Genomic DNA, 27,897 nt, shown 5'->3' on the forward strand with positions numbered 1-27,897 from the left:
AACATATGGACTTTGTACTCGGCTCTTATTAATCATAATAATGTGAATGAGTTTACACTGACTTCATTTGATTGGTAACAATAGCCAGTTTTTCATTCCAATTAATTAAGTATTCTGAAGAAAATCTGGTCCGTTTTCATTTACATCCATGTATTCACGCAAGTTCATTTTTCATGTTTGGTTCATTTTGTAGATTTCTAGCATGGTATCATGATGTTTCAGCTGGTATAGTATCGGAAGACATTTTTATGGTATCGTGACAACCTTAAAACTGATTATTATTAATTAACTACGTGTACTTATCATAGAGGCACGGTTAGGGTTTGGTTTATTATACATAAAATACTGTTATCGCTATACATGTAGTAGTAACGTAAATACGTCACCTTAAAATAAAGTACATGCCATCCAACATTTTGAAAAACCACTGTCCTCACAGCCTGGGTTTACTCCTTTATCTATGGCTTTGGGAACAGTTGTTGTTTGTGGCAAAAGGATGCCAATGTTCCTTCTGGTTAAGCTGGCTGTGCCATGCTTACTCACTCCACTTAGACATATAAGAGAAGTTAAGCAATGTCATTTGTTTGGTGAAGCTGCAGGCCTCATAAAGACCGGCACAAAATGTTTGCGAACGTGCATCTTTGAAACCATGAGGGAGAGGAGAGGATTTTGTTGGGAGATGCAAACTAACTAGGGCACAGATGCAGAGAAAGCCAAAGCTCATGCAGCAGGACCCACTAAATCACGCACTAAAGCTGTCGTATTGAGGGCTGTGTTTGGAAGCAGCACTCAGTCAGAGTGTCACTCTTCAGAACAATATATAAAATGCCCCCAAACAATCACAATGAATGACGTTTCTAATGCCCAATGAGGCCTTTGAACAGGCTAGTTCATATGAGACTAATATATCATGTATTCAAATGTATATGCATTTAGAGCTGTACGTTAAAAGATAGCGATCTCGATTCAAACACCCACATGATCTCTGCGATGTCTAGTAAACCTTTGACGTGTACGATCACGGCGAGCATTCAGAACTGTGTTTGTGCTGCCGCTGAGCCAGAGAGAGCAGTTGTCATGTTTACAATCAGCTACAAAAAACGCTATTTTGTTAGTCGTCCGTTCAAAATCATGATACCTCAATTTAAAAACAACAAAAAAATATGCGCTTCTCAATTTAGGCGCAGGCATGCGTTATTCGTTATTGCTTTTTCATGACTGCATGCTCCTCCTCCCCAATCTCTCGGTTGGCCGGCCTCTCCTTGCTGTTGCTGTAGGCCAAGCCCAGCCTAGATACTGTGCTTTTGTCAGCTTTCCTCCTCTTTTGGCCTGACCTTTGACCTACAGCTGGCTGCTCCCTTCCTGTTTCCTGTTTTCCATGATAAAACAGGCAAGCCAACTGGAGAAAGCGAGAGCGGTCCGCTCATGCCCACGGCTGATTATCAAAGAGTCTACAGTTCAGAAGAGTCACACCTACAGTCTCTCTTTAGCGCCTGCCTTCATTTGTCCACACACACAAAAACACCAAAGCCAGTTCGCACTAAAAGCCACGATTTCAATTGCTCAACTAAAGCACATTTCAACAGCCAACTTCCCTAAAACATTTAACATTTCCCCAAAAATATGACTTGAGGGTGTCCAAAGAAGGGACTTTCTCTGCAACTGGACACTTTCATGTCTAAACATGAGAATCGCGGATCATGGATTGTGTTTTCTTGTCAGCGCTGCCACCCCAAGACAAATTTAAATGTCCAGAACTGGCTTCACACCGGATCTGTCAGGAAGTGGTGGTGACAGCAGTTATACACTCAAGCAAACACACACACACCCCCCTTTACATAAAATATACAAACATGGTGCCCTGAGATTCAACGCACACACACAAACAAATGTTGTTTAATGATCTGACACCATCTATTCTTATCCACGGTGTCAGGTGATTTCTAGAAAAGTTGTCCTCTGACAAATGGTCTGTTCTGAAAATGCAAATAAACTGCTGCTTTAAAATAACTTTTCTTTTTGAATATATTTAAACAGGTAATTTATTCTGGTCACAACAAAGCAGAATATTCAGCAACATTACTCTATTACATTACTCGGAAATCATTTTAATATGCTGATTTGATGCTCAAGAAACATTTAATAGTAATAGTTGTGCTGCTATTGTAAAAACGTGTTTTTAATGATATATATTTTGAAGATTGTCTTTGTTGGGGGTCCAACAGGTTTGGAATGATATGAAGGTGAGAAATAATAACAGAACTGTCATTTTCAGGTGAACTATCACTTTAAATAGCAGTGTTTCAGAGGAAGAACTACTAAGAAGAACAGACTAAATGCTAGCTCAACATAACCCTTGACTAGGAAACAGGAGAACTGTGACTTTGAAAGCGAAAGAGATGGGAAAGCATGTCTGTTGTGTGCTACGTCTGGAGTGTATAATGTAAGTGGAGTAATATAGCAAGAGTATGAATGGCTGCATTATTGGTTAGTGTTCAGCAAGCCATAAATAAATACAACGTCCCACTGCTTGAGTGAGTCTCTCGACCGTGCTTAGCTGGGCTCGGCTCTGTGTGGTGAGATGCAGGACGTAGTAACTCGAGCTGCAATACAATCCTCAGACGTGTTAACAGTGTTTCCATCCGAAGCAGTCCCTGTGTGAACAAACTCATGAAAAACTGACAAAACAATCCTTTTGACGGAAGTTCAGACGCGTTTACCGATTAATGCACAAAACCGAATCATTGGCTGCTCAGCTCCACTAATTTCAGGGTAACTTGGTTCCTGCAATCTCTTGAGAACAATATAACTCGCTACACAATGAACAATAACAGTTCCTCGATTGCTAACACACTGTAACTGATTTATTTGGCCCAATATCCCAACACCATTAATTCCATTCTCAATACTATGACACACTTCTTATTTACACACATTCCAATTTTCTGAAAAACTATACACAAAAATACCCTCATTTTTTACGCTAAGTATAAGTGTAGAATTTATTTAACTCAAACCACAATAATGTGAACTCTTTAAATTTTGTTTTCATTTAGACATGCCCTGGGACTAAAATAAAAAATACATGAAGAATGAACCGTTTTTATATTTTACTTAAAGTAATAAACTACTAAAAACAAAGAACGTCCATAAATCTATAATCAATTCTCTCATTATGAGCACAAAACAAAGTAAACTAGCAATTTCAAAGTTTTTTTTTTGTCTTCCTTCGGCATCTTCAAATAATAACGGTTTATTATGAAATGCCTAATGTCTAATAATAATGCTAAAAAAACATCTAAAGTCACCAAGGGTTAACTTGCAACAAACCTGGTTTAGTTAAATTTCAGAGATAAAAATAATTGCATTTGCTGTATACTTGTTTTCTGCAGTGTTTGAGAAAAAAATTCCATCTCACAGTGTTTCTGCTATGTTGTTAAAACAACCATGACATCTGCAACCCTTAATGTCGCGCTTTACGTCTTGAGAGAGAATTAACGAGCAAAAAGCAGAAAGAGCTTGAAAGAAGTGCATTTAGCTCCAGATAAAAATAGAGGATGTAGCACCAAAAGATAAATCACCATAAATGACCCTGAAAACTTGAAATGAGCATACCATGAAGGACGAGCTGCTCCTTTTAAACTGTAGAAACAGTAAAATGCCACAAATGTGTCCAGCGGTCCACATAAAACCAAGCCGGGGGGGTCCAGAACCGGACCGCAGTCCATCATTTGAATGCCACTGATCTATTTTTTTTATCGTTGTTTTGTTTACACTGCACTGCATAAGAGTACAATTACAGTACATAGTATAGTCCTTTAGATTGTAGAACTTTCACTGTAGCACAAGTTCTCCAGAAAATCATAACTGTCAAACTGATTCGTAGCAAAGTACTACTTAGATGTACCGATTTTTTGCAGAACCACGTGGCAACCTAAGGGGATTGCCTAAGGGGGTTGTCTTTTGTCAGGTAACCAAGGAACTGCTGTAGTTCTGTAAATATTAGGGGTGCCACGATTCTCCAAATCCTCGATTCGATTAAGTTATCGATTCTAAGGTTACGATTCAATTCGATTCTCGATTTAAAAAAAAAAATGTAAAAAATGTAAAGCGCAGATTGCTATGCAATTTTTAGACTACACATTTATGCATTATGCAATATAAATTTGTTCACAATGTACACTACACCATTGCCAAATTTAAAATATAACAAAAACAAGTAACATAACTTAATAGTATAACATTTAAAGCCCCTGAAATGACTAGAAAAAAAGTTTAGTTAATTTTGATGAACGAGATTGAACAATAGAGTCAGTAAAACGATCTGAACTTTCCATCACGGACGCGACATGGGGCGTGGCAGTATCGACGATACCATTTTTTATTTCGATTTCGATACCATTGAATTAATTTCGATCAATTTCGATTTAATATCAAAATCGTGACACCCCTAGTAAATATAGTCATTGTCAATAATGCAATGCATTTGGGCTAAGGGTACTGAGGATATATTTATTTATTACTGTTGTAAATGACAGTAGGATATTGTATTGCCTACCTAGTTCATAATCAGTATCATAATCTTTGGAATTTTAACTTTCTACTGTAAGATCACTTAACAACAGTAGTGTAATGAAATAAACTTAAGAGTTAAAATAAAATAAGAGTAAATCAAACTAAATTTTTATGCATGACAACTAAATGTCTATCATTGCCTTTGGCTAATAAATTGTTAGAAGTCACTCGTTAGTATTGGTATTAAGAGGCTAAGTATACGCAAGTCTATCACTCGTCTTGAACACTGACAGAGTTGCACTCCATCTGGGGGATGTTTTCTTGGCACTAAGGGGCCTAAAGTGAGTCAAGAAAACATCCACCATTACACCACCACCACCAGCCTGCACATTGGTAACAAGGCATGATGGATCCATGTTCTCATTCTGTTTACGCCAAATTTCTGACAGTAGATTCTTTTTTAACCGAGGTGGGTAATACATTATACACAGTATCATAGAATTATGTCCAATTGCCATAAAACAGTTTGTGTTTCTCGCTTGTTCTCGCTTCTCATGAGACTTCCTTTTTCCAACTTACCGGGACGTTAGTCCCCATGTTGCAAGGTTGGTTTTCAGCCTGGAAACGCTGAGGGAGTGGGGAAAGTCATTTTTACCAGAACAGGTTATTGAACCATCCAAATGATTTCTAAACGGTTTAAGTTGAAAAAGTTGCCAAGTTCCACTTTAATTTTCTTTCATGAATGGGCGGTCCTCTACCTGCTAACTACATCTATGTAGTAACATCTCATTTATACCTTGCAAGTTCATAACAACTCACAGAAAGAAATAATGCATGTATGTAAAAGGATGCTAAGACTTAACTCATCTTATGGAAATTGGACACAGTAAAACTCCACCAAGCTGACAAATTTCTGCCGCCATAAACCAGCATCTGACGTTACCTATCTGCTGTTTATTTCCGTTGCTAAAATTTGTCCTTTCATGCAGACCTACAACATGCAGATAAGATGAAAAGATAACCAAATAAACCAGAGAGGGAAACATGAGTATGAAAAAGTCAAGCATGGTCCACATTTAGCGATCTGAACAATAGAGTATGGACGCATAATCACAATTAGATAATAAAACTATGATAATTCAGGAAGCAACATCTTTCGGAAAGTCTATTCAGAACTAGTTGGCTTAATTGATAACAGCTGTATGACACACAGGCTATCTAAATTGAGAGCACATGCAATTTCACAGAGATGGATATCAGGGCAATATGCAATTCGTATTTATTCATAGGAAACCCTACTATGGAAGTTAAACATGTGGTAGAAGATTCAACAGCATGTTGAAACAGTCAACTGTGTGAAAGTGAGCCACAAATTATTCACTGTAAATATCTCACAGTAGGGCTGGGCGATATGGCCAAATAATCATATCTCGATATTTTTTGGTCAAATGGCGATATACGATATATATCTCGGTACTTTCTACGTTTTCTATTTAGATAAAGAAATTATATTTTAATATATATATATATATATATATTCACATTCGGCCCAATGATATCCTACAAACAATGTTGATATTGAAGGATATGGAAACAAATATAATATAGGCTATGCAATATATTATGTGCAAAAAGCTTTTGTTTTTATATTGACTAAAAGCTAAACTAAAAATGAAAATAAAAACAAAAACAAAAGCACAAACTAATTATATTAGCCTGCATTTGATTACCCCATTATAATCACTTTCACTTTCATTAAAAATATATACTTGTAGGTTTAAAATTCCACATATGGCACATTTATTTTCTCCAACAACATATTAATTAAAACAATATTTTAGCAATATGTTTATTTTAGTCAGAATTATTGCGTACTACGTAGTACTATTCACGCGCATGCGCGCGCCGGCGCTCGTTCAAGGAAGCATGAATTTTAGCGGAGATTCACTTGCAGAAGCTCGTCCTCTTCTGACATGGACATATATGTTGTGAAATGGACATATTTGGTTTACTTTCTAACATTTACAGACGGAGAATATACCTGTGAAATGTAAGTTGAGCACTGAGGAAAGCACCACATCTCAAACGCATTAAACAGCGCAAGTATATCTGTCAGTCAGCAACAGTGTCTGTCAGAGCATTTGACAGGGCGGCAAGCTGCCTTAAACTTGTTAACTATATCAAAGTGATTTTGACGCAATTAATATAAGCTTGTTGTGTCATGTTTAGGACAAATTGTACTACGTAGCCTAGCTACTTTCACTGCAGCAGCTCACACTGCAACCTCCGCTATTTTTCAGATGTGCTCATATCAAACTACTGTATCGATATAAACGGTATTGCCTCATTCCATATCGTTTAAAAAAATATAACGATACATCGTACATACTCGATATATCGCCCAGCCCTATCTCACAGACACCTCCAGTACACCACAGCATCCGCATACAACATCAGTACAACAGTTAGACTGGGAACTCTGGAACCAAATGCTGCCAACAGTGGGACAGACATTCAGCACAGTGAGTGTCTAGCAGCATTGAGACGGTAGTTAAATCTTTCTACCGGTTTACTGTCTACCGGTACAAATCGCACACCCCTCCTACCTCTTAAACCTAAAAAGAGGTATAAATGTTGCTAACCTTTACTATTGCTCAGCGGAATTTAGCATCCAAATGCAATAGGAATCTGCATGTTCAGGAGTTTATCGTTTATTTAAATACACTTTTATTGAAGTTACAAAGGCTGCTCAGTCAAGAGTACTGAGTGATTTTCTCTTCATCTTTTGTTGTTTGATTGACTGTCACAGACGGCAACAGGTATTTAAGGCTGGTGTCACTTTAAGATCTACTGCACGGATCCAATATCCACTTACACTTTCTTTGTTATTCGTTCACATTTAGTTAAGACATAACTGATTGAAATATTGCTAATGTGAGCATACCTTAAGGCAGCACTGAGGTTGCAAGGAATACTGGAAAAGTGCGCAATATCAATTCCAGGATTGATCAAATTGTCCTGCTATTCGGTTTGATAGGCAAGCCAGAGTAAAGTGACGCATGAAAACAAAATTAAATAATGAAGGGTTCAAAAATATGTCAATGCACAATTTAATGAATCTATAATTTATTTTAATAATCGGTTATAGTAATTACAATCATATCCAATATGTTGCAGGGGCTGTCCTAGATTATATACATGCCTTCAAGAAAATGCCAAGAGATTCATAGTGAAGAACATTTGTGAAAGATTTAGACACAACTAAAAGTTAGCCTACTTGTACACTGATTGAATTAAAGGGCTTATCTGCCTGTACAAGATTTCAAGTATGCGTCAATTATTATTTTTCATGTTTCACTTTTATGATATGCAAATTTTCACCAGTACTGCCTATAAGGTATCAATCAATTCAGGACCAATATTTAGGTTCCAGTGGCTGAAGCCAAAATTTTGCTCTATCTCTAGTGCAGTGGCTCCCAACCTTTTTTTGAGACCCCCTTTTTCCCCAAGAAAATATTTTAGGGTCCCCCATCACATTTAATGATATTATCGCTCTTGTAAGCTTGCAGCAAGAATGATAAAATAGGTTGTTTTTTCAAACAAATGGTATGTTTATGCTAATATAATAGCCTATAATATTGAAAATATAATAACAAACATCAGCAGGCCCTTTGGAATTTAAAAACGCAAGACAATATGTATAAATATGTCATATGTCGTAAGCCCCCCCCCCCCCCCCCCCCCCCCCCCGTTGGGAACGGATGCTCTAGTACAGCCAATGCTAGGCAGCAATTGAGGTGGAGATCGGTTCTTCTGAATTGGACATGAAGTGCATGGATTTAAATGTAGGAGATATATGACAGTCTTCAGTAATACTAACTAACAATATGTGCTGAAAATGATCCTATAAAACTTTAATTGTCACTGACAGTCAGTTTAACTAAGAAGTATCAGGTTTTAGCTAGCCTCAGCAGTGCATGCTGATGGGGGCTTAGGAGAAACAGGAAGGGGAAGTGAATGCGTTAACAGGAAGAGCAGTGTCTGCATGGTACAGAGCATTAACTCATGTGTCAGAGTTAATCATTAAACACTTCACCCACAATACGAACACTTCGCCCCCTCAGCCACACTAAGTAAAGCTTCAGCGTGTAAAGAGACAAAAAAAAGCTTCATCTAAGATTGGAAAAATTGCTAAAAAAAAGAAAATTTGCCACCAAAGCGGCTTTTGAGGTCCCAAACCTCTAAATGTTTAGATTGACAATTGTATTCTAGTTTAAGGGAAATAAAATAGTGTGAAAAATATGAAATGACAGTTGGCTCGATGACTGGCCTTTGATATGAGAAGCCGCTGTACAACAGGAAGTGTGATTATAAGAATGATGGAAATTAAGTATGGACATAAATAAGATGTTTACAGTCAACTAAACAAGCTGCAGTTTCTGACGGAAAAATGTCTGGAACTTTTAAATAATATTATAGGGTTATTTTAGATCAAACTATAGGCCAAATATATGACATCACATTGGGTTCAATGGCTTAGCTGGGCTGGTAAACAATTTTCATGTATGAAAATCATACTGCATTTTCTGTTTGTATATGACATAAACTGGCATATATGGGCAGGAAGACTTTGTGCTATATGAATGAAATAACAGTCGTCAGTGCTTTTGGGCAACTTACAAACAAGACATTTGAGGATGAATTACAAATGATATGTGGGTTTAACGAAGGTTAGATCTGGAAACTAAAACCGAACTGTTAGTTGTAGGGTCTGGGCCTCAGTAAAGCTCTTCCTCTTGTGACTGTTCCTATTTGCATTACACATTCCTCATGTGTCCAACCACACACACACACACACACGCATCAAGCGTTTCCAGGAGAAGCAGAAGAAGCACAGGCCTGATACGATCTCAGTCAACTGGCTGATCCGTGAGCGCTTGCTCATGCTCGACTTCATTTGCATCTTTGATATACGACTTGGGCTTCAGCTTAACTCAACGTAACCTCTACTCAAATTTTTCAAGAAACCAGTTTCACATGATTCAAGGACTGACAAACCATGTTTCACTGCTTCTGCTTTTTCCTCCCACACCAAACTAAGTTGCAGAGCATTCCAAAAAACATGAAGTAGCTCATGTCAACGTCTGCACAGAGGTGGCCTGAGATCTCTCATGTCTACTTTCACACCTAACCCTAAATGGAAACCTTTATTTGGTCACTACAGACCATATCAAACATCTTTTTGAACATTTGCAGCCTAAGAAACCACAATTTGGGTGACCTGAAATGCTAAAATTAAAGATGGCGTCTACAGAAACTCATCTGTGCTCACCTGGGCTGAGAGTTCTCCTCAAACATTCGCTCTTTGCCGTCTTTGAACAGGCTTATGGTCTGCTTGGTCTTCTTAGTCAAGTTCTCCATGAAAACACGAAAGTACTCGTTGTCTCCCAGCGTTTCCATCTTGCCTTCATAGCGGGACAGGATAGTGCGGAGATGCTGGTAGGTGTCTGGCAACAGGTCCAGGATGTACGGAGGACTGTTCTTCAAGGCCAGCTTGGGATTCTGGCATAACCGTACCACCTGCAGAGCAGAGAAAAATCAGACGATGTTAAATAAGGCATCTTTTCAAAACACTGAGAAGCAACCTGAGAATCAAATGAATATGGCGTGTTGCTCCAACCTGAAATGACTGCAGTTTTTTATTACATCAGTCCACGGGAATTCATTTAAAATACATAACGGCTACTCGAAATACAAGGAAAGAGGTGTAAAACAAAGACAAACTATACACTACTGTTAAAAAGCTAGGGGTGGGTAATATTCACTTTGTTGTATGTTCACTAAGGTGGCATTTTTTTGATAGTCAAAAATACAGTAAAAAAACACACACAAAAAAACACTGAAATATTATTTAAAATAACATTTTTCTATTTTAGTATATTTTAAAATGCAATTTATTCCTGTAATTTATCCCAGTGTCACATGATGTGTCACTTACAAATGGTTTCAAAGCAGCTTTACAGAAAAAAAAAAACATACATGTATAGATATGTTTTTGTATATTTGTCTGTTAACAAAGCAGCCAACAAGCTCCGTAAACATATTTTTATACAAATATTCGGTACAATTCTCTAATGGCACATTAAGTTGACTATTGATCAAGAAAACAGAACTGAAAACTAACCTTCTCTGTGGGACAAAGTGTGATACGTCACATGTGCAATAAAAATAAAAACTACACTGACAGAGCCTTTAAACCTGTTACCTGAACTGAAAATACCCACACAAAACTTGTCTGTCCACACAACAAGAGCATTCCAGAGAGAATCATTTTTGCGAACTAGCCAACATATTACAAGGACAATCGTGTTTGCACAGAAGACACGGCTCTGCAATCTACAGCACTACGCTCCCATCTCAATTTCTACAACATTTATAGCTTGTGACTGGGAATGACACAGTGTTGTTCACTTTGCAGCTACAGAAGTCTAATGCTTGAGATTAGGGTTGGGCGGAATGACCAAAATCATCCATCACAGCTTTTTATCAAGGTATTGTATATAATATTAGTTTCAAATGACAATCAATTACAACTAGAGATAGTCATTAGAGACAACCCGGAATTGTTGAAATCTCCCAAGAAAAAAAACAAACAAAAAAAAAAACATCCATTACAGACAATAAATCATCATGATTAAGCGCATGCCCTCAAACCACTTCATTAGTCAAACAACTTAATGGACATACAGATAATCCAATAGCCTTTGCTTTAAACCAGACATAGTGGCTCTCCTCCGTCTGGACTAAAGCCACGCATCATCACCTTCTGAACTATTGATTAAGACGTGGGTGGGGAAATTTGAGGAAACGGGAAACTGATCAAATGTCATCACTCCAGCAGTTGGAGAACCGCTGAGCTGCAAGCGCACGTTTTGGCAATAAGAGGCTGCTGCTGCATGCAGCTGCTCCGAGGGCTTGCAGCCTCTCTTATCTATTTTGTCTCCAGCACAGGACCAGCTGTGATTGGGGGGGGGGGGGGGGGGGAGCTGATGACCTCACAGGAGGGGAGGGGGGTCACCATCCAGTCTGTCTTGAGCTCCAAAACTTCTGGCTCTCATGCACCCCCAGTCCTGACAGCAGCCAAGAGATAAGACTGGGGCGACAGGACGTAATGAGAATTATCAGCAAACATGCATACTTCTGTGTTCACATGCAGACGTGGTTTCATTATGGCTTCCAGTGATAATCTGAATTAAGAAAAATTGTTCAAAAGGCCAGGGAAACATCTGCTTGGTCTCAAGCATGAAAAAAAAAGTCACCAGGAAGTCAATTAAAATAGAAATCAATAAATATGCACCATATTGATGCAATCAAAAGTTCTATTTATGCTGTTAAATTTGTATTCACCGTATCATACAATGCAAACCCTACCATCAACATCTACAAATAAAAATTTCTTAATTGGCCTGTGGTTTCATAATCTAAACCTTACGAGAAAATCAAAATGTAGATAATTTGTGTTTGTTAACAAGGTGAATATGGGGAAACACAGAACTTCATTTGTGTTTATTCTTATTTGAAAGTATTTTCATATTAAAGGTCAAACCGGGAAAAACAACCATTGGGTTCTTGTGGAGTTTGTAGGAGTTTAAATATTTACAGGGGATTGAGAGAATAATATAACTAAACGTATAAGGTATAACATGATTTTTTTTTTTTTAATTTGGGTAATAGTCAGGGTAGACTTAAGAAATGTTTTAGAAACATTTCTTTCAGAGAGGTCTGTTTTGCAAGCTGAACTTCTCCTGACAAAGTATACTGAATCACTGATCCTGACATACTAAACATACATTAAGAGTTTCATAATCTAAGACTCGCCACAAGTTAACAAAGTGGAAATTTACAATGTCAAAATTGCAAAAACGAGAAGATTTGCTTATGAAGAAAATGTGATATGTCACATGTGCACTAACCAAACTACCCAGTGTGAAACTGAGCAAATAGGAAGTTGCAAAGTTCTCCGTCATAAAGCATTAACCGTTTCTCTTCTCAGTGACAATTTAATAGTTTTCCTTTGTAACATACATATCATACAATTAAATGTCATACTCTAACATGCAAGTAAATGGCCTCTTTCGAATTGAAGTGGTTTCCCATTTTAACAGGATAAGTTAAAAACGAGCCCCCCGTGAAAGATGCAACGCTTCGCTCATGTATCAGTGTGAACATCACAGGAAGTGTGAGGTCAGTAACCACAACTTTTTTCCATGAACTGCAGCTTTAACTTTTCTATTGTGAGGAAGCAAATTCAACAAAAGAAACCACTCTGGTAGACAGATGTTCGTCTAACCGTTTTAAAAATGTGTTTTTCTTTTAACTATTTTACTAGACAATTTTTTTTTTTCAGATGCTTAAATTCTTAGTACAATACCCCTGTAAAGCTTGACATATTAAATTGAACCTTTAAACAAGATACGTTTTGTTTTGCATCATATTTGATACATCAGGCTCTTTAAACATGATTTATAAATGATACTAAAAGGTCTTGCAAACAAAACAAAAACGTGTGAACAATCATTCAGGGGCAGCAGATCATGTACAAACTAGTTTTGATTATCTTGATATTTTAGAGGCCTTAGAAACAGATATAATACAATAGGTTTTAAAGGCTTAATCAGGTATTAGATGTGTCTGATCATAAGACAAACCATGCTTGAATAGATCTAACTTAAACAAAAACAACCAGCTTTAAATACAGCTGGATACTTGGATGTCTATTTGACTATATGAATTAAGGTATAATGTTTCAGAATAGAAAATAATAGTCTACATTTCACTTAAAACCAATTGCAAGTACTAAATGAAATAAGCAAAAGTTGATGTGACGCTTCCTGTTTATCCAAAAGATTACATAGAAACAGGAACAAGAGAAGCAAGTAGAGTTTGAGAGGACAGATCAACTGTCTAATACCCACGTCTAGACTAAAAGTTAAGACAATTTAACCAACCTAATGACCAGCAACAGGACTAGGAACGTCAGATATCGGTTGCAAAAACAAACTTTGTGTTTTTCACACAGTTCACATCCAGGAGTCGTCACATTTGTCCATATAGGTCAAAACAAATCCAACTCTTCTCACAATATAAACAATATTGTGGACCAATTAAGAAATACCACAAGCTATTAAGCTAGGACAACTAACGTTAACGTTAACGTCAACTTAGCACTGGACCCTGCACCGTATTCAGAAGTCCTGCTAGGCAAGCTGGGGTGGACGGCTGCCGAAAAATGACCTACTGTCTAAAGCTTGATATTCCCAAAGTATTTGACTGGCTGAATATAGTTTATTGGCCACCAAACCATTCAGCTAATTGCCTTAGCAGAGCAGCCCTGCCATATTGCATTAGGACTCCTCGGTGCAGGCCATCCGGCTAAGCTAACAAGGGACCGAGGCGGCTAGCTAACTTACAACGTCTCTCTCTGGTATCTATCTTTTGTGTTTTTGCTTGATAGTCACCCACCTTATCCATGAATTTCCAGCATTTCTCCACTGTCTTTTTGTCCACGGCCCCGGGCTGGTGATGGGAGTGGTGGAGGTGATGGTGAGGCTGAAAAGCGTCCTTCATCATGCCAATAAGCCCCCCACCTTTCTTCAGATTTCCTGCCATATTCGGAATTCGGAGTGTTGGTTTCGCAGTCAAAATATAACTGGGATCGGATACCCCCCGGTGAGGACAGCGCCCGAGTCCGGTTCGGTTCGAGCGAAGGTCCGTCAAGCGGGGGGGTGGAGAAGCGCTTTATCGATGAAAGACTCCCATTAAATCCCCCTTGCAGGAAACCACCGTTTCACGCTGTATTTAAAACGCTCGGCTAGTGCGGCAAATCACGTCAAAAATAACGCGTAAAAATAAGTGTTGATGGATGTCTGGACGTTGAGGAACAACTGCTTTCACAACGACACCCCGTGCGTGCGTGATGTTCCCCTTTCCTGCAGCTCTCTCTCTCTCTCTTTCTCGCTGTGCGCTTCTGCAGAGCGATGTCCGATTCGTGAATGTGATCGAACCGTTCGTTTGAGTCGGATCTTTTCAATCTGTTAAATCGGTTCACAAAACTGGTCTGATTGAAACAGTCTAGACAAAACAAATTGGTTTTATGGACAACCAGCATTATATTTAGGTTCTAAATGACTATGTTTCTGTGAGCGGTATAATGTCTATGAAAAAAACATGAACATGACACGTGAATAAAGAGGCCTAATAAACACCGTCAGGATATAAATGCATTAAACACAAACAAACGGAATGTTTTTTTCCCCTTTTTTATTGCCAGTCAAATTACAATCAATAAACTTAAGAATTACTTGCATATTAAAACACGTTTTCACAGAATTAAAGGTTAACAGATTAACGTCTAATGGACTGCCTTTTTCTTCTTTATTGCCAGTCAAATTATAATCAATAAACTTAACAATTTAAAACACTTTTTAACAGATATACATCACGCAAAAGTTTTTTTCTGATCTTTTTCAAGCAAGTAATATTCGACACGGGGTGTGAGGGACCATGTGATGACGTGACAGTCAGAGAAGTGACGTGCAAATAGTGGAATCGGTTCTTTGAAGGGACGTGTTCGAAAGAACCGATCGCTGGAATGAATCGTACTTCCTATCACTTCTTTTGCAACGGGAAGTTCAGGCTAAGCAAGACAAGAGCCCTTGCGAGCAAAACCTATAAAGCGGAGGGGGTCACGTATATAATAAACAAAGCACATATTGTCTTTCTTCATATAGAAATTCAATACCGGATTGCGTAAAAATATCCTATTGAAATAAAACCATATTAAGGAAATAAAACACCGCCTTCTACCTCCCCCTCCCGTACTTGCTCTTCCTGTTCCGCCTTGTGAGACCTCGCCCTCTTTCCCCGCCTCCCTCCTTGCTCTTCAAGTGAACATACTAATCCTACTATGGTGAAAAGCATGACTTATAAATATTAATTAAGGCACTTAACTGGAGCACTAGGAACGTTACCAAGCAACGTAAATGTCACGTAGTTAATATTCATGAGCAAAGCATTGGAATAAGAAGTGTTTGTATTGTAGGCTACTTTCACCGCTCTCCAGGTTAAATAGATTAATTATGCAGTATTTTTTAGGTGAACTACTTTGTTTTAGTAAGTTCACAGCTGTATGTTGTTCGTTGAACTTCTCTCATCATTTCAGTTCACATTGACTTTATATTACAACCTTTAATTGAATGAAAAGTTGTGATAGAGCTCCGTGTCCTAGGCTATTTCAAACGAATTAAGAAGATTATCTTTAAATAATCTAAACAATTCAGAAATACCTCAAACTACGTTGTTGTCCATAAAACAACACGAGCGCTTGGCAACTTTGTACACAGCTCCAGGCAACCAGCCGGCGACGCGATGCAATGCGGTTACGTAGAACAACTGTAATTGGCACTCTGGAGAGGTGATTGGCTTACGTCTCTCTCTGGCCACGCCCACGCTACTAGGCGGCTCTGTATACACAATAAAGACACAATAACACTTTTCCTTCTTATCTGCTCGATAGATGCGGACCTAGCATCTCTGTACACTATGCCACCCAAGAAGAAAGGAAAAGGAAACAGCAAAAAGGACAAGTCCAAAAAGAGCACACCAGAAAAAGGTTTTTTTTTTTGTTTTGTTGTTGCTTTTATAAACACAAAATAATATAATTCTTACAATAAAGATGTAAGTGGTATTTAATTATCATTGAATATTTACCTTTTTTTCTCAGATGATGGACTTTCAGAGAAGTACCAGAGGAGTGCCTTAGACGTAGCTGTTTTAAAAGAGCATCTGGGTAAGGCAAATAGCTATTGTTTTTTTTTTTTTTAATGTACTGTTCTCAGATTTTTTCCTCTGTTGGCTTATGTTCAATTAAAATAAAACATTAATAAAGTAACGTCTCTACAACCCTTGTCAGCACTGAGGAGCAGTGTAGCACGTCAGGCTACAGTTGTGAGAGATGACTTGAAATGTCAAATCAGAGATCTGGAGCAGTTGCTCAGTCAGGAACGATTAGACATGAAGGACATCATTGCAGGTCTGTATACAATTATATTGCTTTTATTGCAGGTTTATTGATAGAGTACAGTGTACACCTTCAAGCTTCATAATATAGGGGCGGTTTCCCAGAAAAGGTAAACTAAGACAGGAGTAAACCTTAATCTAGAATAGTTAATCGTGGTTTAAAAATGGCTTTCTAAAACACAGATTAAGCACAGATTACTAACACTGGACTACGAATTCCTGAACTAAACTAAACAAGATTAATTTAAAACCAACTGATTAATTTAAAACCAAAATAAATAAATAAAACACATCAGCTGTGGAATCTAGGAAAAGGAATGGAATGCTTGGAAATCTATTTGTAATTAATTAAATGTAAATAAACACACACCTACAAGAACAATACAACAACTTCAGGTAAGATTGAATCATCAGCTTTATTATATTACTGTTTTGTGAAATCTGTGGGTTGATAAAATAAATTGAGAAAAAAAAAACACTTCAGTTACGTAAACTTAGTTGCCTGATAGGGAATAAGACGCTGCGTCAAACGCTGTGGGAACGCCCCTGTGTGAGTGTGTCCTAAAGCAGGTATGGAATCGACCAGGAAAATATAAACTATAAAGCAGCCCAGAATCACAACCGCGTCAGATTCTGATAGCCTGAAGCAAGTCGATCACAGGCATGCCGGGAGTATGACAGGGAGATGCAGCGTCTCGTTTCCTATCAGGGAACTAGGGTTACATACGTAACCGAGACGTTCCCTTTCAAGGGAACTCGAGCTGCGTCAAACACTGTTGGAACGCTAATACCCACGTCGCCATAAGAGCAAGTGTCCGTAGTGTGAATAATGTGTGATTTTCGAGGGCTTGGAGCCAGAAGGGCGTAAGTGGCTTTTAACAAACTTTACAGGAAAGACAAAACAAAATTTTTACCATGCTTCAATCACCTGTATTATTAACCTTAAACCACAAACATTGCAACTACAGGCATACTTACATGAAATGAGTATTTAAGTAAAAAATGTATTGGCATATTAACACAATGAACATGTTCCAAAACATTTTCAAAAAAACAAAAAGTCAAATACGCCTTTTTGTTGCTTTATTCAATACAGTTTGATCTCTGACAGGTATTTTGGCACCATTGGATAGAGCTCATCGAGACCTTTATTTTGATATAAAGAACTCAAATTCACCAAAAATGCCACTCACGCCCCTCTGGCTCCAAGCCCTCGTTATATATTGTCATTGATTTCTAACACAATATGTATTGTATTTACCTTTGAGAACAGATCTCAACCGTCAATATAGGTCTATGGAAACAGACCTGCAGACTAAAGTGAACAGGCTTGAAGTGAGTGTGGACTTGCTTCAGGCACAGTTCGGTGAGTTCAGCATATTCAAATTCTTGTGCTTATCAAAGGCAGTGCGCTTTAACCAAACACATGCTGATGACAGGCCTCTGTTTGATTAGCCGAGTGTCAGGTTAAATTAAAATCGGAAAGAGAGCGGCGAGAGAAGACTGAAGCAGAAAAAGACGCCATCATTTCTGACCTCCAGAACAAACTGGACCGCATGGAGAGTGAGTGTGAGAAGATACTGCACGTAAGTCAGAGGTGAAATATCAGCACTTAAAAGGATGACATATTTTATTAGCGCTCAAAAAGCTTAAAATTGCTTGGTGGCATTTCAAAGTGTGACTGAATAATCTATTTGACTAAATGAGGTATAATTAATGCTATAGTAAAACAAATTGGACGGATGGTTAATTAAAGTGTTACCAAATCTGATTGCCATCCAAAAGGTTATCGATTTCAGCATTTAGTATTTTAGAATAGTAGAGACCATCTGCACCTCTAAATGCTTGTGCCAGATGGCGAGACATGCCCCATTTAATAAGTTACTTTTCATTTTAAATTGAGTTGGGTTTTTTTATGAATTGTCTATTGGCTTGGTACAGGGCTGTCTGGACAGTTTGCTCTCTCACCTGGCTGAGACGCGGCTGCAGTGGGAAGAACAGAGCACAGTCCTTCATCAGGAAGTCAAGGACATGCTCAGTGACTTTGGGATAAACCCACTTCACATATGAGGACATCTTTAATTGAGCACTGTGAACAGAACAAGACCATGACCTCTGACATCTAAGAAATGACATGTATAATGCATTAGCCAGGGCTTTTCATTCTGGGCTCCAGGGATTGAGAGATGTGTGTATGTGTGTGTGTGTGTACACATACACACACACACACACATACACACACATTTTCAAGAATACTTTTATTCAGCACAGATGCACTAAATTGATCAAAAGTGACAGTAAAGTAAAGTTTAAATAAAATTATTTCTATTTAAAATAAAATAAATAATAAATAAATAAATAATTATTTTATATATATTACCGTTTCATTCAATACTTTTCACATTTTAAATTCTGAAATATAATTATCAATTTTAACATACCAGGTATTCATGTAATTTGAGAAAGCAGTATGTACATTGTGTTTAGGGCCTTCATCATGAAACAAGCAGAATGAATTTCTATGCAAGCAATTCATCCATCTATTTGCATGTATATTGTCCCACTGAATTGAATGGGACAATTTATGCAGAAAAATAAAATGGTTTTATGTAAAATGTCTGCATTTGATCTGAATTGTTTCAATAGTATCCAGTGGACAGTGCAGTTAATTTTGTCACCAGCAAGTGTCTCTGTTGGCCTAATTTTCTGTCGCTCTTCCAATGGCAATGTCCTTCATCGTTTACATGTTTAAATTTAAATTGATTAAAATAAAATAATGAAATAAACCTTTTCTGACTTAATTTTCTCCCTATAGAATGTATAAGATGTGTTTACCTGTGGTTTTCTTCTGTATACGATTCCAAGAGTAATGCTCTAATGCCCCTGACAGGCGCCAGCTGTTGATTTACAGATGTGAGATTCCCCAGGAGAACTGGCTGTCTGGAATAAACTCTACAAACATCATCCCAATATCAACATCTTGAGTTAATGCAGTTACATATTAAATAACTGACCTTGTTATGTCATGAATTTAACATTCATGGAAAGACATGTGGCACTACAATGATCATTTTCTATGTGCCAGCATTACATCTGATCTGGCAGTCAGATAATCAATGTCTCCCAATCCGAGATCAATCCATCACGTGAATAAATGGAAAGGAAATGAAATCAAAAGAAAAAATAATGGTGAGATGGTTGTCCTGCTTATTCAAGCACTGCCAGGGAACAAAAGACGGCAAAATGAACATGACATTATACCTGCACTCACAGGGATGTTAACAACACTTTCATTGTGGAAAGAAGAATACAAAGAGCATTTTGACCCGTGCTGTTACTCACTTCCGATGTGTTTGAACATTAAACAGAGTCTATAGCTAGACATTCAGCTGTAGGTGACAAACCAGTGACCCGAAAAAGATTTGCAGCAATGACTCTGCATTTTAAAACATTTAGAGGAATGGGCTATTTTAATATATACTGCTTTTGATCATGAATCATTTGTGAAACTGTGAAAAACAGCAAGATAGCACTCTGCTAAAACAGTCGCATTCAAATGCACCTGACATGAAATTGGACGAGCTATTATTAATAAAAAAAATGTGGCATTCATGGTAAAAAAAAAAAAAAAGGTTAAATCTCTAGGCCTCTTTTTTGTTTGTTTTCTTTTTACCCTGCATCTCACATTTTTAAAAGCATTGAATGGCTCAATATATTTACAACAACATACCTTAATGCCCTTTTATGTGCAAGGCAATGTATAAAGAATCAGTGTCAAACACATCCATATAGCATATGAAAAACAATTGGAAAAAATCCATTGTCGCCCCTATAAGGGCCCATTCACACAGAGAGCATTTTTCAATTAAAATCCAAAAACGCAGGTGCATTTTTTTTTGTTTTGTTTGTTTTTGAAAACTACTTTTAGCTGGAGCGCTGCATTTAAAAAATTAGTAAAATTAGTAAAATCTACTTTTAACTAATTGAACAATATAGCACATCACAACGCAGCAACATGTGAAACCAAGTTTGCTGATGTCATTCAGTGTCAATCAGCAGAAAGTCATATTTCTTGCTGTCTGACCCAAACCAGTTACAATACCAGAAAGGATTAAAGCTATAGATGCAATTTCATCCTGTGGAAACAGGTCAGAGCTGAATGAAGAAATAAATGGCTTGGAGAAGGGCAGTATGCTGACAGAGATTGGGGCCCGGCCCTCGGGAATGCATCTGGACTGATTGGGCCGTGAGCTTTGCAAATCTCACTAAGTCGTCCTGTCTTCAGCCATGACATTTTGGTGTCTGAACAATTCACATTCATTAAACCATCATAGCATTGGACAACTTAGTGTTTGAACCCTGGAATTTAAACGGATTTCTATCTTTTAGACATCTAGATATTTCTTCAGTTTGAAAATACACAGGACTGAGGGAAATATAGAAGCTCCTACACACTCATGGCAGTTTGTAACTATTTTATGTTTGCTGAAATTGTAGCTAATTCCTATGAGGATAAATAGCACTTTTTATACATGATAAAAGCAATGTACACTCACATGACATGAAGACCCCAGTCATATTAATAACCCAACAAAACCTGTTTTGCTTTACATGGAGCGGGTCACCTCATGGGGGCAGCCATTTTGAGGTACCGTGTACCATTAACCCCCTATTATTGGTCACCTTTGCTCATGGAATAAATGAGTTGTGTTTGAGTGTAAATAGAGCATTTCAGTGGCATTGAAAGTTTTGTATGATGCCACATTTGTTGCGACAGATTTGATTAATTGCTCCATGTGCATTTTTTGCCAATATTTTTTTTTGCTTTTGTAAACTTGATTTAACCTTCCTATGAGAGCAGTCAGTCATTTTGCTTGTGTGTTCTACACTCTTTAAACCAGCTCAAGTGTCTCTGAGAGTCTAAAGCAGGTGTGCTCATGCCCCACATAGATTTACCTAAATGTCTCTCACATCTTGATAGGTTGCCCCCATAGAGTTGTCTTGAAGTCTGTGTATCCAGTGAAAACCAGCTTGCACATACAGCTTTGCCATTGTTCATCAGATGCCTGAAACACACATGCACAGCCATTCCAAACTGTAAATAAATGGAGCTGTATTTGAGTCAAAAGATCCAAGAGACAAAAACTTTCACAGAACTGAACACAATGCCATTTATTTTCGTCAGGCACTAACACCGTATTGAAATATCAGTTAGAAATGGATTCAGTTCAATAGAAATGCACAGAAAAAAATCAACATGGGTATAATTAACCTCTAATGGCTCTCCAAAACGTGAAGGCAATTACAATTTGGCTCTGCAAGTTGAGGATACCATCATGCCTAATAAAATCATTTCATTGTGGTATCTAAATTCTGCATCAGCTGTGGTGTGTTGATAAAAACTGATGGGTGGAATCCATTTTTAAAAGGTTGTTCACCAGATCTCTCTCTTTGAAAACAAGAAGGATGAACCAGACATCACATAAACAAATGGATGTTTCTGGAATCATATGAGCTGTTATGTGATATAAAGAAATACCTGATGTAAATAGGCCCACAATCTCCAATGTCTCATCACACAGCTATTCCTAGATGGAGTGACCCTGTTGATTTCATCATGAGAGGTGAGATGAATGTAAGACCTCGCCAGGAACAAAAATCAATCCACTCACTTCCCTGACATATGTTTTGAAGGTGAACACACTTGATACCTCCTAGAATCCTGCTAGAATGACAGAAATAAGGGTCAATGGAAATCTGTATCAATTCCTAAATGCAAAATTTCTTAAATGGGAGCATCCACGTTTCCATAACTATGTGCAATTGTCATATCCAGAGAGTGCAACAATATGAATCTAACTCAAAAGAATGTAAAGCAAAGTATAAAAAGTGTCATTAACCAGGAAAAAAAAAAAAAGATCTTGTGTTTCTTCACTCAATAGCATCTAAAACCCTCGTACATGCACATCAAACATTCAGAAACATCCCAAAAACCTTTTTAATAGAATATGACTAATAATAAAAACAGATCGCAGTTGTTTTTTGTGTTCAGTTCTCTTAATTTTTACTCCACCAGGGGCCGGCATGAGAAGGCGACAGCACAAAATTAACACAAAGTATTTTGGTACTCTAAAAAGGTTAAGCCACAGTGGATCGAGTCTGCAGTCGTCCGCTGTGTGAAAAACAAAACTAAACGGTGTCGTCAGAAGGAGATAATAGCAATATAGTGGTTTCACAAAAAAAGAGGAATAATTTAAAAAATAAATCAACAGCACAGTAAGACAAATATACTGCATAGTACAAAGCCCCTCCGCTGTGTCCCCCAAAAGCAGAGGGCTGTAAGGACAGTGTACAGAAACCAGACGCAGCTCCTGGGCCGAATTGAGCAGCACGGACAGCATCTCCTTTAGCTCCTTCTACGGAGCCTGTGTTCCCATAATCCCTGGGTCCAGCAAAGCCGTCGTTTAACGTCTATCCGACACAGGTAAGAGAGGTTATTCGTGTTCACTGTTGTTGGTGCTTTTCTCCCACTCTATACTCTCCTCGCTGTGGGTGGGTGAAGCTCCTAAAGGGCCAGCGGGGCGCACTCGAATGCCCTGGAAGCGCCGGCACTCCGGGCAGATGCGAATGTGACTGCACCCACGCGCCACCAGGGCGGCCTCCTGCGCCAGTCTGTGGGAGAGGGGTTCGGGCAGGCCGGTGCCTGTGCACAGCTTGCCGTTGCTGAGGCTCGCTGCCGTGGCCCGCGCCCGCCGGTCGTCCAGGGGCAGAGGCTGCGGTCGCAGAACACTGGCTCCGCGCCTGCGCCGTACCTGCAGGCTGTCCTGACACAGCACGATGCCCTGCAGCTCTCGTAGCATCTCCTCGCACATGGACAGCTGTGAGAGGCACAAACACGGAGACAGAGGGAGAGGGAGAGAGAGAAAGAGAGAGAGAGGCCAGGGGGTCTCACTGACACGCTGCACACAGGGGGTGGAAGGCAGCACAGCCAGAGCATTGATCAAAATAACACTGGACTATACAGGGGGCGCTGGCTGTTTATCTGGACTGATGCACCGCAGAGAGATCAGAGAAAACATCCCGAAGCACTTGGGGATCTCTGAGCGTGCTCATTACATTCTCAACAAGTTCACTGGAAAATTTTTATTGTTAGATTTGCATTTCAAAAAGACATAAGTGAGTGGTGCCGCTGTGTTTGGGTCATTCTTTGTATACGGTGCCTTTGATGCTTAAAAAATTGGGCTGAAATTGCTCCCAAGAGGATTATGATTTATGTTTCGATGGGTATTTACACAAAATGATCTGAACCTTTGAACACATATATTTTAAAATAATTTTCATCACTTTACAACATGAAAATTCTTTCATCAGTTACATATTATTGCAAGAATAAATGAATCAATCTTTTCCTTGAATTGTTCATTTATCTTATTGGTTGTTTTACAGTAGGATTTTCCTCTTGTCCTCGGTAGAGTTTTTAAGTCGTTTCAGTAGACCTTTTAATTTCTGGGTTGGCATCAAACTTTAAGGGATATACTATGCATATCCACTTAAACAAAACCACTCATTTCAAGGCGCCATCTAACTGACGCTTTTGACCATGCGTCAACATCCGACACACATGGCACCCTTTAGAGTCAATATGAGACGCGCCTTCTAGTGGTCTAACCCTAACCCTACCCCAGACCTAAACCTACCCGCGTCATCTAACTGACGCTAAAGGTTGCCATGTGCGTCGGATTTAGACAAATGGTCAAAAGTGTCAGTTAGATGACGCCCTAGGATGAGAATGCGTTGTCATTTCTAGACAAAAATTGAATTTTTGAAATATATGGCAAATATGTCATAGGTATCAGCCAATGCTTCCAGCACAATATCACAGTTTCCATCCTGTTCAGTTAAGGTGTTGTCACAATAGAAATCCATTATCTATTTTCAATAGTTTAGTGTTGTGTGAAGCATAGCTCATGCACAAGTCACTCTCAAACCAAGCAGCTTTCTGTTGGTCAACACAGCGAATTTGAGCTATCAACTTGAACCTGTTGCAACACTGAACAGGGAAATCTTTCGCCCTCAAGATAAATTACAGATTACATGGATAATTATTGAAATGGCTGAATTTCGCCCATGAAAATTCACAGAACAACAGTGCATTTGACCACACCTTTACACAACAGGGCAGAATATGTCTAACAGAGGGAAAAAAACACTATCATACGGAACATATTTTTGCCTTTAAAAACGGGAGCTACCGCAGAGCCTCATCGCTGATAAATGGAAAGGAAGGCAAAGTCTCGAGACAGGTTTTTTAAGTGAAAGTTCGTCCAAAAATGAAAGATCTGTCATCATTTACTCACCCTCATATCGTTTCTTTCTGGAACATAGAATGTGAATAATATAGAAGATATTATGAGAAATGTCTCAATGTTTCTAAATCAATGGGCAAAAAATGGACAAATGGTCAAAACGGTTTGGTTACCAACAATTTTCAAAATATCTTCTGTTCTGCAAAGCAAAGAAAGTCAAACAGGTTTGGAATGACATTAGGGTGAGGAAATAATGACAGAACTTTAATTTCGATATGAACTGTATATAAAAGTTGAACTTCTTTTAATTTTACACGAACAAAACAAAAAAGCTGCTTGGAATGAATTTATACAGAAATTTGATGTTACTTCCACCCAATTATGCCACATCCCGTTAGCATTCATTTCATCTTAGCTGATAAAATCCAGAACTCAGCTGCTGAAGATTAACAAGTTTTCTGAAAAATGTACTCGTTGCAAATTAAAAAAGGATTCTCATGAGGTTGAAAAGGCACCGCACACAAAGAATGATGTGATTCTGGGTCATCTTGGTGTTGGATCAATATGATGTGTTGTGGATGAAGAGATATACAGGACAAGTCCTAATGCTAATACCCAAAGGGTAATGCAAGTATTTAGCTTATTTATTAAAAATAGGGCTAAACTGCACTGGACATAAAACATAAGTGCACAAACAAACACACAGTTTTCAATTAGCTTTTAGTTTAGTCTCGCTTTACACACACTCACATACTTCAAGACAAACACATTATTTTTCTGTGAATATTTACCCACAATGCTCAGTCTATGAATATGGGCAATCAATGGATCCTTTTCACAGACTGTGTTCACTGTTATCAAAATTGCAAATCTAGTGTAGTTTTTTATTTTGTAGTAAAAATAAATGTAAATATGCATTTATAACGCTTCTATTACCTTGGTAGTATTACCAATGACGGCACATTTGACATCATTCTATCTTCTAACTGCTTTAATCAATCTCTCGACATTTTTCCCTCTTTTGGAAAAGTCATAGAAACGCTATAATGTATTTTTTACTTTTTCTATTGGAGAAAATACAAAACTGATATTTGCTGTCAACTCCCGTTCACCACTACAGAAGTTTATCCAACTATGACGACTTCTGCTTCTGAGAACCCCGAAAATGTGAAAAGGGTCCATAATACAGTAACTTATGAAGACATAAACACCCATGCATTTGTACCCTCCAAAATAAAAAGCCACGTCTTGGGGTTCTACTGAAACATGCAGAAGTGTTTATTTAGTGAAAATCACAGTGTTTCATTTGAAACAATGCAGTCTGACACACACATCCATCAATCCGCTTCAGGGAGGAAAATAAAAGACAAAACAGAAGGAACTTCATTTCATTCAAACCTTAAAAATCTTTAGCCTGTTGGTTGTGACAGTGAAGACCCGTGTAGATGAGTTTGAGGTATACTTTTTGTGAGGTGCGGGATGGGGTGTGGGGGGGTTCAGGGAGGGAGACGCGAGGGCGGGGAGAAGGACAGAAAGCAGAGGCAGGTAAAATAGCCCTCTCTCACCTCTGTTCCTGGTGTATGACGCAGCATCCACACAAACTCCAACACTGCCATGAAGATGGCCACCAGCAGACCACACACAAGCACCACGAAGATCCCACCAATGTTCTCCATGCCCAGACCTACACAGAAATACACAACAACATGATAAACGTCTTATAACAGATTCCGTTTGGTCCAGCAGTTGAGTGACAGGTGGTTTACCTTTCGCTCGATGATCCTCCTCTTTCGGACACTTGCCTCCATCCCACCATTTCCTCTTCAGGATCTCTAAGCGGTTTTCCTCCTGCAGTTTGAGTATGGCCAGGTCAAACTCATCTCTGTAGACAGAGCCTGAAACAAACAGTCATCAATAAATATCCATCTTAGAGAAGTCAAAAGTCAGAGCTGGATGTATCATTTCTGCTCTGCTGACTCTGTTCTTTTAGCTTATCGTTTCCCAAGCCCTTTCATTAATCATGTTGATTAAACATCTGTTGGACATAAATCCTTGGTTAACATTGGTTAAAATCAATTTAGTGCAATCTATCAATAGTCAATGGATTAGTTTAACTTCAGCGATCTGATTAAAGCCTGGTGTGCACTGTGAAATTTTGGCTAAATATATATATAAAAAATCTTTCATTATAGGGCAAATTTGGCAATCTTGCATCGCTTATTTTAACATGCTCACTTACAACCAATTAGTCAATGGACAGTGTCCATTTATATTAGTGGGGATAAAAAAAAAAGTATAATATACATGTATATTAATATAGTATATATTATAGTATAGTATATTAATAGTTAAAAACGTAAATTAAAAACGTTTTTTTTAAGAAATTAATACTTTATTTAGCAAGGATAAATACTAAAATTTCTATTACAAATAAATGCTGTTCTTTTGAACTTTCTATTCATCGAAGAATCCTTGAAAAATATTACCATAGTTTTCACAAAACTATTAGGGAACACAATTGTTTTTAACACTATTAATACAAATAAGAATGGTTTCTGGAGCAGCAAATTAGCTGATTAGAATGATTTCTTAAGTATCATGTGTCACTGAAGACTAGAGTAATGATGCATCCCAGAAATAAACAACATTTTATAATATATTCAAATAGAAAATTTTAAATTGTAATTAGTTTTTACTGCATTTTAATCAAATATAAATACATCCTTGGTGAGCATAAGAGAATCATTTTTAAAATAACATTAATATTAAATTCACATTAAATCTTACCAACTCCAAACCTTTCATTAGCATTCCATTCATGTTATGATCATTGAGTTTGCTCTGGAAAAACATGCTAAATACCCTTTTTTTTGTGAAGCATCAACAGACTTTTTCTTTTCCTTTTAGGTAAATTTAAAACATAAACATGGTGTGTGTGGTACCATTTCAATTTCCTATGTTATCGAGAATGTCAGATTTTGACAAGATTGATCGGCCA

General features: G+C 38.0%; 3 protein-coding genes across 5 annotated transcripts in view; 1 reads left to right on the forward strand and 2 right to left on the reverse strand.

Moving 5' to 3' along the window:
* The window catches only part of cbl (Cbl proto-oncogene), a 29,621-nt gene extending 15,079 nt beyond the window's left edge, over nt 1-14,542 (reverse strand). Inside the window, exons 1-2 of one of the 2 annotated variants that reach the window (XM_039670439.2) lie at nt 14,038-14,542; nt 9,848-10,095 (exon numbers count right to left, since the gene is read on the reverse strand). In XM_039670439.2, the coding sequence (XP_039526373.2) occupies nt 9,848-10,095; nt 14,038-14,184 (395 nt within the window). In that variant the 5' untranslated portion in view covers nt 14,185-14,542. The remainder of the gene's footprint in view (nt 1-9,847; nt 10,096-14,037) is intronic. The other variant, XM_039670440.2, reaches the window with a different exon arrangement.
* drc12 (dynein regulatory complex subunit 12 homolog) lies at nt 12,525-19,382 on the forward strand. 2 transcript variants are annotated; one of them, XM_039670442.2, is made up of 7 exons: nt 12,525-12,759; nt 16,091-16,186; nt 16,298-16,363; nt 16,487-16,606; nt 17,867-17,959; nt 18,049-18,190; nt 18,535-19,382. In XM_039670442.2, the coding sequence occupies exons 2-7, from the start codon at nt 16,117-16,119 to the stop codon at nt 18,644-18,646; spliced, it is 603 nt and encodes a 200-aa protein (XP_039526376.1). In that variant the 5' UTR covers nt 12,525-12,759; nt 16,091-16,116; the 3' UTR covers nt 18,647-19,382. The 2 variants fall into 2 exon arrangements, with proteins under 2 accessions (XP_039526376.1, XP_039526375.1); XM_039670441.2 differs by having other exon boundaries at nt 12,526-12,759; nt 18,049-18,179; nt 18,535-19,379.
* Nucleotides 19,383-21,750: 2,368 nt separating this feature from the next.
* grik4 (glutamate receptor, ionotropic, kainate 4) overlaps nt 21,751-27,897 on the reverse strand; it is a 353,328-nt gene continuing 347,181 nt past the window's right edge. The window contains exons 19-21 of the mRNA XM_039670727.2: nt 26,666-26,794; nt 26,465-26,583; nt 21,751-23,471 (exon numbers count right to left, since the gene is read on the reverse strand). Of these exons, the coding sequence (XP_039526661.1) occupies nt 23,088-23,471; nt 26,465-26,583; nt 26,666-26,794 (632 nt within the window). The 3' untranslated portion in view covers nt 21,751-23,087. The remainder of the gene's footprint in view (nt 23,472-26,464; nt 26,584-26,665; nt 26,795-27,897) is intronic.

The sequence above is a fragment of the Pimephales promelas genome, chromosome 16 (assembly GCF_988280905.1).
Source record: "Pimephales promelas chromosome 16, fPimPro1.hap1.1, whole genome shotgun sequence".
Classification (NCBI taxonomy): Eukaryota; Metazoa; Chordata; class Actinopteri; order Cypriniformes; family Leuciscidae; genus Pimephales; species Pimephales promelas.

What these genes read in the sequence shown, in the direction of transcription:
- drc12 (XM_039670441.2), top strand. Translation starts at nt 16,117, where the DNA reads ATGCCACCCAAGAAGAAAGGAAAAGGAAACAGCAAAAAGGACAAGTCC. An exon ending in AAAGAGCACACCAGAAAAAG is followed by an intron (nt 16,187 to 16,297) that starts GTTTTTTTTTTT and finishes TTTTTTTCTCAG; the next exon opens with ATGATGGACTTTCAGAGAAG. An exon ending in CATGAAGGACATCATTGCAG is followed by an intron (nt 16,607 to 17,866) that starts GTCTGTATACAA and finishes CTTTGAGAACAG; the next exon opens with ATCTCAACCGTCAATATAGG.